The sequence below is a fragment of the Cynocephalus volans genome, chromosome 10 (assembly GCF_027409185.1).
Source record: "Cynocephalus volans isolate mCynVol1 chromosome 10, mCynVol1.pri, whole genome shotgun sequence".
Lineage (NCBI taxonomy): Eukaryota > Metazoa > Chordata > Mammalia > Dermoptera > Cynocephalidae > Cynocephalus > Cynocephalus volans.
In genome coordinates this window covers 4,279,257-4,295,260 of record NC_084469.1, presented here as the reverse complement: position 1 = coordinate 4,295,260, position 16,004 = coordinate 4,279,257, and the positions used below count along the sequence as shown (strand labels likewise).

The 16,004-nt window shown below is 38.5% G+C and overlaps 2 protein-coding genes across 3 annotated transcripts; both read right to left on the bottom strand.

Moving 5' to 3' along the window:
• Nucleotides 1-1,776: 1,776 nt before the first annotated feature.
• Nucleotides 1,777-6,704, bottom strand: KRT26 (keratin 26). 2 transcript variants are annotated; one of them, XM_063110886.1, is made up of 8 exons: nt 6,264-6,704; nt 5,748-5,830; nt 5,184-5,340; nt 4,892-5,053; nt 4,681-4,806; nt 4,123-4,340; nt 2,558-2,625; nt 1,777-1,928 (listed from the first exon to the last, which is right to left on the bottom strand). In XM_063110886.1, exons 1-8 carry the CDS (start codon nt 6,702-6,704, stop codon nt 1,777-1,779), a joined length of 1,407 nt encoding a protein of 468 aa, XP_062966956.1. The 2 variants fall into 2 exon arrangements, with proteins under 2 accessions (XP_062966956.1, XP_062966957.1); XM_063110887.1 differs by having other exon boundaries at nt 2,567-2,625.
• Nucleotides 6,705-11,363: 4,659 nt separating this feature from the next.
• Nucleotides 11,364-15,768, bottom strand: KRT27 (keratin 27). The gene is made up of 8 exons (XM_063109665.1): nt 15,337-15,768; nt 14,788-14,870; nt 14,261-14,417; nt 13,833-13,994; nt 13,625-13,750; nt 12,066-12,283; nt 11,805-11,854; nt 11,364-11,688 (listed from the first exon to the last, which is right to left on the bottom strand). The coding sequence occupies exons 1-8, from the start codon at nt 15,766-15,768 to the stop codon at nt 11,552-11,554; spliced, it is 1,365 nt and encodes a 454-aa protein (XP_062965735.1). The 3' UTR covers nt 11,364-11,551.
• Nucleotides 15,769-16,004: the final 236 nt, after the last annotated feature.

Below are 16,004 nucleotides of genomic sequence, written 5' to 3'. Positions count from 1 at the left end.
TAATGAAGCATAATGAGGGAAACTATAGCCCAAGGGAGGGTGGCATCCAGTGACCAGGACTTAATCAATATGGGGGCAGAGGAGGGAGGTGCTGGGAGAGGAGCTAGAAGTGAACAGCTGCCAGAGAGATAAAGACCATGGGTATATTGTGGGCACCCTGTACTAGAAGTCATGCTCCTAGTTGTGTCATTGATGATTATGCACAAGAGTCTGCCTGATTGTGGTCCCTCTTGGGTGGCAATGGAATCTTAGTATGAAAACAGAATGTGCTTGAGTGAAATTCCTATGCTGATTTTGTTCTGTTCAGTGCGCTCTGGTCTCCACTGTGGAGAGGGCGATCTGGATTTGAAGCTAGGTCCCATTATACATCAGTTGTGTAGCCCTGGGGAAATTCCTTCATCTCTTTGAATATGTTTTCTCATATAGAAAATAAATATTACACCTACCTCATAGCCTTTATGAAGATTAAATTGGTTAACGCATGAAAAGAAAGTTAAAACACACTCAATAAATGTCAGATATTGTCACTTTAGTTCTGCAATTGAAAGGTCTTCTAACTTGACTTGATCCAACTCCATACCATTGAAATTATAACCTCCATCACCACAGTGGTGGCCATTCATCACAAGAAGACCCCAGCAAAGGAAATTTTCAGCTGTATTCATATCTCAAGAAACTATCTCCAGGCTGAGGTCAACTACCTTGTGTGGAAGCAGGAAATAATGGCAATCGAGATTATCTTTGAGACTTGGAGATGCAACTTCAGTAAGCCCAGCACCCTGAGATGGTATAGTTCAATGTTTATGGGCCATTCCGAATTCCACATTTTCTATGTACCAGTTGTCCGGTCATGCAAGTTGGAAATCCAGGTTATTGCAGAGCTCCCTGCCTCATTTAACACAAACTGAAAAAACTTTGTTAGCCTAGAATTTTGCTGCTCTTCAGCCCCTCGTGGACTTTCCAAAATAATTTGGTAAGGACGTCAGGCAGAATCTTGTGTGTAGGAGGATATGAGCAAGATTTAGAACTACCCGCAGTAGTAGCAGTGCTAAATTTGCTTAGTCATCACTATGGTGGGGGAAGAGAGATACATGTGCTATAAGATGGAAAAACAGTTATCCGGATTCAAATTCAACAAACTAACATTTGCTGATTATCCATGCAGGCTAGGCATTGTAAGAGTGAACAAATCCTAATAATCAATGGTATAATCTTCCTTTACTTCCACAGAAGCCCAAACCCAAAGAGATCAAGTCATTTACATAGTTAATATGGGACAGATTAGGGACCAGAGATTAGGGCTAGTGCTCTTTCCTATTTGCCCTGTTATTAATTGAGGTAAATATGACTGTGAAGCGAAGCACATTATCTTATTAGTATGTCCTTAATACTGTCACATTGAGATCAACCGTAAAAATAAAAAAGAACCGGATTTATAAAAAACAACTTGCAGCAGAATTTTTTAATGAAATGGCAAAAAGTTCTCCAAATAAAAACATAAACTAGGGACAGAGCAAGATTTTTGCTTTTCTTGAAAAAGATTACATACAAAGAACATGAGAAAAGAAAGGGAAGGAAAACAAAATCTAGAACTTTTATTTTTAAGAAGAGAAATGAATAATTTTTTGGAAAAGCAGGCTTTTTTGGTAAATGATTTATTCCTCATTATGGTGCTTTATTTATTTATTCTCTTTTGGCAACTGGCGGTAGGAGATCTGAACCCATGGCCTTGGTGTTATAAGTCTGTGCTATAACCAGCTAACCGGCCAGCCCCCGCTACGGTGCTTTAGAAGGCACTCGTTGCTCCATTGTAATGTTGCTTATTTTAGAGGATTTCTCTTCTACTGAGTGAACCCTCAGTGAAAGGACGTTGCCAAGTTGATCCAGCTCGTCAACCACTGTTTTGACAACAGTTTCTTCTGTTGATTCTAAAATAAAATCAATGAAAGTTTAGAGATCATTCTTAGCAGGTTGAAAGGTATTTAGTCATAATGGGTTTTTTTGAAAAAATGCTTTTTAAAAATGGTTTTTGCACGTTTGTGGTAAATTGAGATATAATACTGTTTGACATCAAGGCTTACTTAGCAAGACCCTGGACTTTCTTATATTTACCACTGTTTTTTTTTTTTTTTAGAGCAATGGGCCTTTGAAAACATAAATGAAACATGGATTAAAACAACCGAAGTGTCAGGCAAATATAGGCCTAAAGCAAGTAGTGTCGTCTTCTTTTAAGTAACCAACTTGCCTTATTTTTGTGTTTAAAGTAAAGTAGCTCTTTTATCAAAACGTTGAAACGGTGAAAAATAACACATTCCAGGTAAGAAAAGATGCTGGGGGATTGATTCCTCATTTCATTTCAGTGATTTCATTATTTAATCACATCTGTTCTATAGGAATACAAAATACAAATATTGAAAACTGTCATAATGACCCCTCATCCCTTCGTTCACTGGAACTAAACTTAGAAACAAATTTTATTTAGTTAACTAATGAGTGACTTATTTAATACAGCTGCTGGAGTTTAAAAGAGTTACATCAAGTAAGAAACCTTCTGTACCTTTGACACGATTTCCAGTATTTACAGGTCTAGATCCTGTTGATTTATAACACGTGGATTTGCTTTTTCTGTGAAAAGACGAGTAAATTACTGCACTTTTTTCTTTCATTAAGGAGCTCATAAATAATTATAATTTGGGAATAAAAGATTTGGAGTCTAGTTTCAGTAAGATTCAAATTCCTCTTATGAGAGTTTTGGTTATCTATTGCTGCCTAATAAACCTAATAAACTGGAATGATCTTTTTAAAAAACAAAACAAAGGCCGGCCCGATGGCTCGCTCGGGGGAGTGCAGCGCTGGTAGTGCCAAGGCCGCAGGTTCAGATCCTATATAGGGATGGCCGGTGTGCGCGCTGGCTGAGCACTGAGGTGAAGGTTTTGATCCCCTTACTGGTCAGGAAAAAAACAAAACAAAACAGAAAATTCCTCTTATGTTTGAGGGACATTAGTAAGCTTTTCATAACTTCGACATAGTCAAAGAGGAGATTAAATGTATGTTTCTGATCAGAAATTTCCTCATGGCCAGATATTATCTGTTTCATCTAGCAACAGGGGGACTCCAAGTTCTCATTTTGACTTTTCAGTTAACTGGCCAGTGAACATGTTTGGAGTGCCTGCTGTGAAGAAGGAGCTGGGCTAGGTGCTGTAGAAAGTATAGAGCTAAGACACAGCAGTTTATACTGTTGGAAATAAAGTATACTCATGTAAAAAGTTATCTGTAAAAGGTGCAGTAACTAAAGTGGAAAGTGAAGGAGGTAATAAGTACTCTGTTCTGAGGAGGGAGCAATCACTGTTGGATTCCTGTAAGAACAGTCTGTAGAGGGCTGACCCTGGCCTTGGAGGATGCATACTACTACATGAGTAGATGTTACCTCCGCATGGTGTGACCACGAGCAAACATTTAGTAAAAGCCACTGATTACCGAGTGCCTGTTGTGTGTAAGGCAGTCACAAGCACCTTACCTACAAAGTGAGACACTATCGTTAGGAGTAATCAAGAGTATGGTGTTGGTGTTATCATAGTTTCACCAATGAGGAAACTGGAGTTTAAAGGGGTTAAACAATGTGCTCAAATTCACCCACTGTGTGATTCACACCCAGCTGTGGCTCTTGGCTAACAAACTATGGTGCCTCTCCAGTCAAATCTTTCTGTATCTTCATTGCTCGTCTTTAATACAGGGTGCACGTGGGATAAACTAGTGAAGTAATAATAAGACAGAGTAAATTATTATAAGAAATGTGCTTAATCTCTAAGTCACAGAAAACAATTTTTCTCTTGGATCAGAGTACTGGAATTGTTAAATATTTTATATTTAAATGATTTTTATATTATTATACCTACAAATATTGTGAAAAGAATAGTAAATTATTGCACTTTTTCTTTCATTAGGAATTCAATGATATACATTCCTGAATGTACATTATTTTCACTTCACTTGAATGCAATAATGTTCATTCCTGAGGATATATATGGGTGTGATCTAGAGTGAGAAATTCTAGGATACAATATTGGTATACAGTATAGTGAGAAAACCTAGTTGATGTGAGGTCCACAAGTTAATATTTACCTTCCTTCTCCGTCTAGTAAGTAGCAATAAGTTTCAATTTCTTTTTCTAAAAATATTTTGATATCGAGAAGCTGATCATACTCCAGCTTCTGGCCTTCTGTTTCCGTTCGAATTTGTTGCAGTTGTTCCTCTACTGCCCCAATTTGATCCTGGATTTGCTGAAGTTGAATGCAGTAATTTCCTTCAGTCTCGGACAAGGAGCTTTCGTAGGAATGTTTCTGGAAGAACAAAGTAAGGCTTGAAAATGTCAAAGAGGAAAGGCATATTTATATTTTAAACATTCTCAAGGTGGAAAGAAATATTTGTACAAGGTCTAAACATCTTCAATTGAAAAACAACATTAGCAAGATCTAAAAAAATTTTTCTCCCCATTGAAAAAAGTCATTTTTTCAAGTTTTGGGATTGGTGAGTCAGAAGTAATGTTTATGGATGGAATTCTTGAGGCTTACTAAATTCATATTTCTAGTTATATGTAATCACGTCTATGTATGTTTTTATATATGCATTTACTTATACACGGGCACACACATATTCAATTCAGTGGTGATTCCTCCTTACCATAGCCATGAGGGACTGAAGTTCTATTTCGAGGCTTTGCAGGTTGCGTTTCAGGTCTGTCAGCTCACTTCTGGCTGCGGTGGCTGCTCCTTCATCGTCAGAAATCTGTTGTTGCAGCGATGCACTCTGAAGCATAATTGTCAGAAGGGTTAGTGTTCAGCTTGATCGTCTACTGAACAAGCCCGTCATGTGTCATTTGTCCCAGATGTACCTTCTTGTTAAACCAGGCCTCAGCATCTTTGCGGTTCTGCTCGGCCAAGTCCTCATACTCGGCCCTCATGCTGTTCAACAGAACAGTTAGGTCCACTCCTGGGGCTACGTTCATCTCCACATTCACATTTCCCCCAGCTGTACATTGCAGAACCTCCATTTCCTGGAAAAGGGATTGGTATTCATCCTCAAGGGAGGGTTTTGATTGATATTCACACCCTGCTATGAAATAAACAGTGAACTTGAAGGAGGAAATTGGGCATTGTATTAAGCCATTCTGCAGGCTTCCTTACCTCCTTGTGATTTTTTTTGAGGTATATCAGTTCCTCACTGAGAGTCTCACACTGTATCTCCAGGTCAGTTGAACAAAGGGTCAATTCATCCAACACTCTGCGAAGAACGTTGGTGTCAGCCTCAACGCTCTGGTGCAGAGCAAGCTCATTTTCATACCTTAAAGGTTATTAAAGTGCTTGAGAATTGCAATCAGAGGCACAGCACAACTTTTAAAGACATTTTATATGCTGAAAATTATAATGTTCTGTACACACTTCTGACGCTTCTTGCAATGGCAAACGGTTAAAACAGTGTGAGATAACTATTGATTTATGAATATTATTTTGGAAGAGTTATTTCTTCAGGATTGATTTCTATCATCTAATGTGCTTAACAGTTAAAAAATATTTCTAGATTAAAAAGCATTTACAATAGCTCTTTTTATAGGGGCATATTTAATTCAGTTTCTTCATTGATCTAGTCTGGCTTTATAAAAACATTTTGGTTTTAAAAACAAAAGACGAGTTCTTTAATCAACTGTAATATTTTTACCTTTATTAATATAATCAATTATTTTCACCTACTTCAGCCTGAAGTCATCAGCGGTCAGTCTGGCATTGTCATTTTGTAGAACAACGCTGGCATTAGAGGTGGTCACAGAAATAACCTAAATAGGGTAGATTGTGCAAAATGTTAAGTACCAAAAAGTCAAAGGAGCCTCCAGATTTCAGTGTGATTCTAAATCTTCTTAACCTGTCAAACATATGTGTCAGTATCATTTTTTCTGTATTAAAGGAATGTGGATTTTCTTCAGATAACAAATTTCCAGAGCTTTGGAGTCACATAGATTCTTTTATTACTCATGATCAAAAGGTATGAGCTAAACCTAAGAACAACAGAGTGGTTATATCTAATTTGAAACTATTTCTCTTTCATTGTTTAATTCTACAAATTTTTATGGCCAGGCACCTTGCTTAGCATTGGGAATACAGAGTGAATAAATTCTATATCACATAAATTTGTTAAGCCTGTTTTATATTTTCTCTTCTTTATGTACACCCAAAGTCTGTAGTAAAAGTATGAAAATTCATTTTTCTTACCTGCCTTTTAAGATCTTCAATGACTGAGAAATATCTACTGTCATCGTGATTGTGTCCCCGGCAAGAACCAGGCCCATATTTCTCATACCAGCCCTTGATCTTTTGCTCTAGGCCTGTGTTTGCTTCCTCCAGAGCTCTCACGTGGTCCAGGTAGGATGCCAGGCGGTCGTTGAGGTTCTGCATGGTCAACTTTTCATTCCCAGAGAAGAGGCTATGCTCATTTCCAAGAAAACCAGCACAGACACCACTTCCCAACCCTCCACCACCATTGCAGAAGCTTCCTCCAGAAGAAACATTCCCAAGAGTACAAGAAAAACTGCTTCCTGCCCCTGACCGAACACACATATTCCCAGCTGCAAAGCCTATTCCTCCACCAGACAGCCTAACAGACTCAGCTCGCGAGCAGATCCTCCTGGATCCACTAGAAAATTGAAGAGACATGGCGACAGCACAGCCGAGCGACCCTTCCCAGAGAGGAGCAAAGCCAAAGAGTTTAGCTCCATTGGCCTTTTATAGGATTCAGTGGGTTATTTCAGCCTTAACTATGCCAATCTGTAGTAAAATATTGCTCGCATCCTAATTGTTGTTTTTCATAATTGGGGGATTTTTAATAGTGTCCAGTCTGTAGATGGAAAGGTGCCCCAAGGATATTTTTTATATATGAAAAAAGTGCCAGGTGCAGTAATGTCAAATCATAGCCTCCAAGGTCAAAATTAAATATGAGTAAATGTACATCTTTTTGACCTCTGGAGTACAGTCTAGTTCTCTGCCCCTATATAAAAAATAATAATTCAAATGAGAAATATCTACTGCTTTTGTCCTGCAAATGCTCATAGACTACCTCTATTATTTCCAGTTTATCAAGTGTTTTCTTTCTTATTGAAATGAGAGATTTTCAAAATCTAGTGATCTTTTAGTAGTGGGAGTTTTTAAATTGATTTTTTTAAAAATAGAAAACAGATAATAAAAGTCCTGTAGTAAGTTGCTTATCAATATCATTAAAATTCATAAATATGTGGTGTTGATGGAGAATTATTTATATTGAAATTTCTTGGTTTGATACAGGGGCAGAATATCAATTCCACTAACTTCTGAATCTCCAAATTTTTCACTTCCCTACCTCAAAAATAGTTTATTGCCTTATAGTGTAAATATATGAATTTAAGGCATTATAAATTATTTAGAGAAGTGAGCTTCATATTGATCAGTGGGGGGTAAAATATATGAAGGAGAGAGATGTTTTCATGGCTACTTAGGAAACTGACACTTATGGCATTCTAGATGGAAAATTAGTTGTCATAGGGAAGAAAACTTTTTATTCTCTTGCATTGATGTTCATGGGAAGTTATACAGTCTTATTGTGCTCCATTTCCCTACTAGGCAAATGAAATGATAACACTGAGCAGTCTCAGATGAATGCTGAGCTGCTCCGATAATGAGTGACTACAAGACAGTCTGAAGGGCATGGACATTTTGTAAATGTTAATTATTTAAATTATTATAATAAAGTGGACATGTCAGACAGGATCAGGTCTCTGTCACTCGTAATAGTACAAATTGATTCGGTTGACTGATTGCAGGTTTGGTTTTGAAACAGTAATTTTTTTTCTGAATGAAATTTTTCAATGTTCTGAATATTGTATACTCTGAAAAACATAAAACATTCTTGTCACTAGAAGATATGAGATATTTGATGGCCTGGAATGCATGGATGTTTTTGATCAAAATGTTTAGAACAGCAGGGCCGGCCCCGTGGCTCACTTGGGAGAGTGTGGGGCTGGTAGCGCAGAGGCCGCGGGTTCAGATCCTGTATAGGGATGGCCGGTGCGCTCACTGGCTGAGCGTGGTGCAGACCACACCGTGCCGAGGGTTGCGATCCCCCTACCAGTCAAAAAGAAAAAAAATGTTTAGAACAGTACATGATAAGTTAAGAGATATGGCTCATATTCAGAGACTTATTACTGATTTTGTTGTAACCCAGCCAAATATTTAATCTTTTGTCCTGTTTCCCATGAATAAAACAAGAAAAATAGAATATATTGTCATTGTAATAGTTTATAAGGCTTGAGTTTCTTTGATAAGAGATATTACCACACTGCAAAGTATTATTAACATAATCTATTTATCTCTAGATATTTTATAAATACTACTTAACTTATCTCCTGTGAAATAAGTTAAGCATACATATATTATTAGAACTGTTTTGGAGATGAGTCGGCTCTGAAGCAAAGTGGCAACACAGATCACAAAGTAATTGTATATCAAAGCAAGACTGGAATGTATGATGCTTAACTCCATCTCGAAACGTTGTTGCCTATTTACTCATATGGGCAAGTCTCTTGAGTTCTCTTAATCATAGATTTACCCTAAACTAATACCCACTATAAAAGTTTAGATATGCTTTAGTCCTTTCTGCAAGTTGGGGATAGATTTAAGAAATTCTCTGGACCACTTCTATCTATATATTTCCTCCCCGAGAGTGGTTTTATTCATGGTAAAAAACTGGTATTGAGCAGTATATCATTAACCATGTCTTGACGATCTACTAGGTATTAGGGCATTACATAATATGCATATTGTAGGTATCCAAAATAATTGAATGGAACTAAACTTTAAGTTATGCAGTGGTAATGTCTCCTCATTTCAGAATGAAGTCTTTCATTACGTTATCTTATTGTAATGATCATATGCTAATTTCCCCCCGATAAATTTATTGGTTAGTTTCAAATATGCTGTTATTTAAAATTCACAGTCTATATTTCTATTAGCCAAGTTTAGAAAACCATTTTTCTTGAGCACGAATGAGGTTTGTTTTGTCACTAGATTCCTAGTGTTTTTCTGAGAATCAGATTCGGTGTGCTAATTCCTCCCACAAAATGGCTTCCCTAGTGTGTTTGGGAAGGAGACTGATGGTTCTGCTAATCTCATGCACTTAGTTTCTTTATCCCTTCTCTTGCTAGAAGAAAGGTGGAGTCATAGGGTTCTCACTAGGGTGGTATTATGTCATGGTTAAGCACACAGACTCTGAGACATACTGCCAGAATTAGCATTCCAGCACCTCCCGTGGTTAGCTGTGTGACCTTGGGCTGATGACTCAACTGCTCTCTGTCTCAGTTTCCTTATCTATAAAACGAGGATGATGACAGTATCTTCACACAGGGTTGTTGTGAGGATTAAATGATGCTTAGAACAGAGCCTAGCACATAGTAAGTGCTGGTTATCAATTACTGTTGATTCTTTCCTGGAAGTTACGTGAAAAGTCCTGAATATGGCCTGGTTCTAGCAGAAAGAGTTGATTCAAACTGGTTCTAGTAAAAAGAGTTTGGTCCCTGAGTTATGACGAGTTGGTGGTCAGGCATCTCAATTACTGAATAAGTCTAAGTACGTAAAATTTTTTTTGAAAAATTCAAAGACAATTTCTTAGAGCAGTTTTAAGTTCAAAATTGAGAGGAAGATACAGAGATTTCCTACACACCCCCTTCTCCCACACCTGCACAGCCTCCCTCCTTATTAACATACCCCACCAGAGTGGTACATTTCTTACAACTACATTGATGAACCTACATTGACACATCATAATCACCCCAGATCCATAGTTTTCATTAGGGTTCACTGTTGTTGCACATTCTTTGAGTTTGGGCAAATGTATAATGGTACATATTCACCCTTTTTGTATACAGAGTATTTTTACTGCCTAAAATTCCCCTGTGCTCTGCCTATTCATTCCTCCCCCAACACACAACCCCTGACAACCACTGATCTTTTTAGTCTCCATAGTTTTGCCCTTTTCAGAATGTCATACAGCTGGAATCATACAATATCTGGCCTTTTCAGATTGGCTTCGTTCACTTGGTAGTATACATTTAAAGGTCCTTCATGCTTTTTCATGGCTTGATAGCTCATTTCTTTTTAGCTGTAAATGATATTCCACTGCCTAGATGTAACACAGTTTATTTATTCATTCACCTTCTGCAGGACATTCCAGTTGCTTCCAAGGTTTGGCAATTATGAATAAAGCTGCTACAAACATCTAGTGCAGGTTTTTATGCAGACGTGAGTTTTCAACTCCTTTGGGCAAAGGAGTAAAGGATCCAGAGATTCTCAGATTGTGTGGTATGAGTATGTTTAGTTTTGTAAGAAGCTTCCAAACTGTCTTCCAAGGAGGGCATAAGCTAACTACTCTTGATTAAGGAACTATTTGGAAAGATGTTTTCTTCTCCTAATTTTGGTGTAAGGGTACGTGATGTGAGAATGGGTTAATCAGAAAGTTAAGCAGGAAGGAAGTATTTGCTTTAGGTTTACCCGGGTATTATTAAATGCACGTGGGAAAGAGAGGAATGAAGACAGCTTGAAGGTGATTGTAGTTAAACTGTGAACTAGTTCTGCAGAGTGTATGTACAGTGCTGGTTCCAGAGAAGAGCAGGCTGGTTCTGTTATGGGGTTGCTGTGCAGAAGCCCAATTCTCTCACCTTCAAATAAGCCTAAGGAGGTTTTCTGCTGAATTTGCACCCTCTGCAGCCCCCACGAAGGCTTGAACCACAGTTAGAGAAATAACTTCATTCATGGTAAGAGCTGAATATTTTTTCACTGAAAGTAATATTTGACTTGAGAGACACATTGCTCTGCAGTCGTAGATGGCAAAAACTAAGTACAGTACTTGTGAATCCCCGTCCTCATGGTGGAGTGATTAAGATGATGAATCAGATACCCTCTGCTTATGCTTGTCCCAACATCTCTTTCTTTTCCATTCTACTTTCGAATATTACCATGTATAGTATTTCCTTTATTTTTAGGATGTCTCCAATTCTTCAATTCCTTATTTCCACTTCTGTGAGCATTTTGAACTCAGGGATTGGATTTTATTAACTGTTTTATCCTCATTACCTGGCACTTAGTGTATGCTCAGTAAGTATTTATTGAAGGGTGGAAGGAAGACTAAATTTTACAGAGACGTAAAAAAAGACTCCAACTAATTTACATGTTAAATGTATTCCTAACTTGTGAAGACTATTGACTTAAACAGAAGAAATTAAAGACAAAATTCAGCCCCCATTGGAGGGTATTATTTAAAATTCAAGCATTGATCAGAACCGGGGAAGATGATTTGCCACAGGAAGAACTTTTATTGAAACATCACCATAGAGAAAGCCAAGGAAATATTACTACTCTAAAAACAGCTTGTCTTAATTCCCCGGAAGAAAAGCAGAAAAATAAGAGGGCCCTTCCTTAGGAAACTAGTTTCAATTAGGCATTGTAATTCAAGGGCCATTCTTTTCGGGTGCTTGAGTTCAGGAAGGCACCTTCTGTTCACTCTTGCTGATTTTGGTGGATTTTTCTTCCACAGTTTGAACTCTGGACGAGAGAACTTTGCCACGAGGATCAATTTCTTCAACAACTGTTTTAACGATGGTGGTTTTAGATGAATCTAAAATGACAGTTATGAACAGGTAGAATTTATCAAATTCATAAAAGGGAAATAATTAACTCATCATCGAAACATATGCAAATAAACATTGAATGCTTAACACAGCTTTGGTTTACCTTTTATCTGATTTCCTGGTCCTTTGTAGCCTTTTGATTTAGAACAAGAGCTATAAAAATATAGAGAGTTTACATTAATTATTTCACTCTGTTTGCTGAGGAAACTGAAAGACAAGGATTTAAGGTGAGAGTTCATTGAATTGTGAAGTAACACTAGAAGGGCTTTTATCCACACCAGATCTGGATCATCGTTTGTACTTTATTTCAAATAATCTTAATAACCTTAAAATAAATTGTTTCATCCATGGAAGCAGCACTCACCCATCATCTCCATCTATCAGGCGGCAGTAGGTCTCAATTTCTTTCTCCAGGTGGACCTTGATGTCGAGGAGCTGCTCGTACTCGAGTTTCTGGCCCTCCGTCTCGGTTCTGACCTGGTGCAGCTGCTCCTCCAGGGCCCCGATCTGAGCCTGGATCTGCGCCAGCTGCGTGCAGTAGTTGCCCTCGGTCTCTGTCAAGGAGCACTCCAGGGAGTGTTTCTGTGGTTTGGTGAGACACAGTTTAGTTGAAAATGTCACAGAATTGTTTTAGAATAAGCCAGAGCACTTAAAAGATAGTTAAGAGAGTTATCCTGACGTAAAGCAAATAATCACATTTATCCAAAAGATTCCATTTGTTCAATATTAATTGTTGCCTTTATTAGATGTCATACTGTTTTTCTATTTGAGGATGATGCAGTGGGTGGTGGATGTTACTCTTGTGCCCCGAAGTGTTAGAAAAGATGAAATTGTTTCTTCCTAGAGCACAGTCTAAGATCCCTCCCCAACCCCAATAGAACCTACACTCGAAGGGTCTGACACAATTTACCACTTTCCCGAGGAATAAAATTCCCCTACACTTTGCAACCTCATTTCTAATCACGTGACAGACTGTAGCTCTTGTATTAAAAAATAATCTTATAGTCAATTACATAAACTTTCCATGAGTAGAATGAACCAAAGAAGAGAATTGCCTTTTTAGGCTTTAAATAGTTTGATTCACTGGCTTGTGAATCCAGATGGGTTTACATAGATCCACAGAGGGAATTACTTGCTGTAATTTTACACAGAATGAAGATGGGTGTCTTACCCTTTCATCTTCAAGTATTTTTATATAAAGTCCATTTGTTTTATATGCATTCATAGACCCTTTTGTGGCTAAACTCCGGAGGTTTACTAGCCATAGTGGGAAAAGTATAGGTTCGGGAGTTAGAAAATTTGGAGAGAAGTCCTCGTTCCTTCGTATCCGAGTGTGGGATTCTGGGAATTGCTTAACTTCTTCGAATCTCAGATTCTCTTTTTGGAAACAATGACATGAGTTATAAAGTCTGTCCTGCCCATGCCTGGGGTTATGTGTGGGTGAATATGCCAGGCAAACCTTTAATGGAAAAGGTTATTACTATCATTACACGTGTTTAGGTTTATAGTCAACCTTCATGCCTCTACCTTGCTTCTTGTTTATGTCACTTAAAAAGGAACTTATAATTAAGTGGCCAAAAGGAATGCTAGATGAAGACTCTAGGAGGGATGCAAATGTATTTTTGTCCTCCACTGACAGTAGTTTTTGATCTTTTGACCTGGGAGGGAAGATTCAGGGTAAAAATTATTTTCTTTGTTGAGTACCTCAAAACAATTGTATTTGCTAACCGGTAAAGTTTCACAATTATTAGCATCTAGGTATGATTTTCAGGCAGAGGATTCTAATTTGCAAAATGCAAATGCGTCTTGCGTCAAACATAGAACTTACTGGATAAAAACTAAAATAAGTAATATCTGGAAGAAAATTCTCTTTACATTTTTTCTCAGTTTCGAAAACAAATCTGTTTTGTACTTTTCGGTTACCGTTGCTAAGAGGGACTGAAGTTCAATCTCCAGGGTTTGAAGGGTACGTTTCATCTCAGTGAGTTCATTCCGAGCTGAGGTAGTGGCGCCAGCGTCATCAGAGATCTGCTGCTGCAGCGAAGCGCTCTGAAAGTCAGGAACCAGGTTAGGCCGCCGTTTCCTGCGTCCGCACCCAGGACCAGGTGAGCGCCCCCTAGCGTGGCTTCACCTTTTCGTTGAACCAGGCCTCCGCGTCCCTGCGGTTCTGCTCCGCCAGGGCCTCGTACTCTGCTCGCATGTTGTTGAGCAGAACCGTGAGGTCCACGCCGGGGGCCGCGTTCATCTCCACGTTCACGTTGCCTCCAGCTGCACACTGCAGAGCCTTCATTTCCTGAAAGGGATTTGTTTAACTGAATTAGGGTCTGAATATTTTTAAAGGAGCCAGCCAGACAGGATCTATATGGTTAGAAACTTTTTAAGGGGTTTGCTTCTTTTGAGAGGGATGAATAGAAATATTTCAAACATTCTAAGCCATACACAGAAATTGCCAAGTTCCTTCTTGAATGTTAATTTAAGATATGATACTTATCACCTGAAATGGGTTTTAAATTTTGGGAGGGTGGTGGGTTGTGAAAGTCAAGGAGGTAGAGCCTCTACCTCCTGGTGATTCTTCTTGAGGTAAGCCAGCTCCTCGTTCAGAGCTTCTAGCTGGATCTCCAGGTCCGTTCTGCACAAGGTCAACTCATCCAGGACTCTGCGCAAACCGTTGATATCTGCATCAACGCTCTGGTGCAGGGCCAATTCATTTTCAAACCTTAGAAAAACATTTGATAGTTCTATCATTAGTCATCAGACATTAGTCACAGCACTTTTTAGGTCATCGTAAAACTCAAACTAAGCTTTGAAGTAAAACTGTTAAAAATAACACCTGAAACTTCAGTTAGATCACCCATAATGCAATAAATACGTTTCTTTGAAGCAAGGGAATGGGAATACTCAAAATTCTCTTTCATATGACCTTGACAGTCATTTGTGTTAGTCTCCACATTTCCCAAGTAAAATGTTATTCAGCTAGTCATTCTAATATGCATTTGGTTTAAAACAAAGAAATGAATAAACAAAACCAAGGGATTGAGCCAACCTCAAATAGCCTAAATAAAAGAGGAAAATGTAGCCCTACTTACTTTAGTCGGAAGTCATCAGCTGTCAGTCTCGCATTATCATTTTGCAGGACAATATTGGCATTAACTGTAGTTGCAGAAATTATCTGATAAATGGAGAGTTAATTAAGAGTGAGTAAATATTTTAAAAAATTCAAATTTCCTTGAAATAAAGTAACCTTTTACATTATAGCAATATTTGTGGCATCTGTCTCTAATAAGAAAATGATTCTTTTGAAAATGGGAAATTTAAGTATGGCTGCTTTTATTCCCCACCAATAAAAAAACTCTTTCTGTGGGAAAGCTTATAAATATATAGCTGGAGACATTAGGATTTTTTTTTTGATATTTTAATATTACTAAAAGCATACATGAATACCCAATACCAGATAATGGGTGGGCCATGCTCAAAGATTAGAATTTTAATATGTTATTTTTAATATTGATAATGAACTACCAAAATTTAGAAGCTGAGAGCAAAGCCCTGTTGTTGGGATAGATTATACATCTGTGTGTACGTGTGTGGCTAAATGCTCTCATGAATGTTAACGCTCATGACATTGTGTTTCTTACCTGGTTCCTAAGGTCATCAATTATTGGGAAGAATCTGCTGTAATCATGATCAAGACCGCGGCAAGAGCCAGGTCCAAATTTCTCATACCACCCCTTGATCTTCTGCTCCAAGTCAGCATTGGCTTCCTCTAGGGCTCGAACATTCTCCAGATAGGAGGCCAGGCGGTCGTTGAGGTTCTGCATGGTCACCTTCTCATTGCCAGAGAGGAGTCCGTGTTCATTCCCAGTGAAGGCAGCACAAGAAGCACTTGCCCCGCCGTAGCCTCCTGCAGATGAGCTGCCCCCAAAGGCACAAGAGAAGCCACTTCCAATGCCCGGCACACCGCATGCATTTCCAGCCCCAAAGCCTGCTCCCCCACTAGAGAGCCTCAAAGAGCCCGCTCCCCCACAAGAACCAAGCCGTCTGGATGCAGAAGAAAAGCGCACAGACATGGTGGCCAGACTGGACTGTTTCCTCCTGGAATGATGCTGTAGTGACGAATGTCCTGTTCAAACAGTTTAGTTTGCCTTTATATACACATTATTAGGGTGTTTCATGACAAACTTAGCTACTCATAGCAAGATGTTTGCCACCTCACTGTGAATTATCCATAATTGGGTGTTTTTTTTTTTTTTTTTTTTTTTTTAATGAATGCCTTTACCCTACTGTGTTCATCTTTGTAGGTGGA

What these genes read in the sequence shown, in the direction of transcription:
- KRT26 (XM_063110886.1), bottom strand. Translation starts at nt 6,704, where the DNA reads ATGTCTCTTCAATTTTCTAGTGGATCCAGGAGGATCTGCTCGCGAGCT. An exon ending in TCAAAAAAAATCACAAGGAG is followed by an intron (nt 5,054 to 5,183) that starts GTAAGGAAGCCT and finishes TCCCTTTTCCAG; the next exon opens with GAAATGGAGGTTCTGCAATG. An exon ending in TTACTAGACGGAGAAGGAAG is followed by an intron (nt 2,626 to 4,122) that starts GTAAATATTAAC and finishes GTCTTTTCACAG; the next exon opens with AAAAAGCAAATCCACGTGTT.
- KRT27 (XM_063109665.1), bottom strand. Translation starts at nt 15,768, where the DNA reads ATGTCTGTGCGCTTTTCTTCTGCATCCAGACGGCTTGGTTCTTGTGGG. An exon ending in GCTGATGACTTCCGACTAAA is followed by an intron (nt 14,418 to 14,787) that starts GTAAGTAGGGCT and finishes TGTTTTTCTAAG; the next exon opens with GTTTGAAAATGAATTGGCCC. An exon ending in AGGCCTGGTTCAACGAAAAG is followed by an intron (nt 13,751 to 13,832) that starts GTGAAGCCACGC and finishes CCTGACTTTCAG; the next exon opens with AGCGCTTCGCTGCAGCAGCA.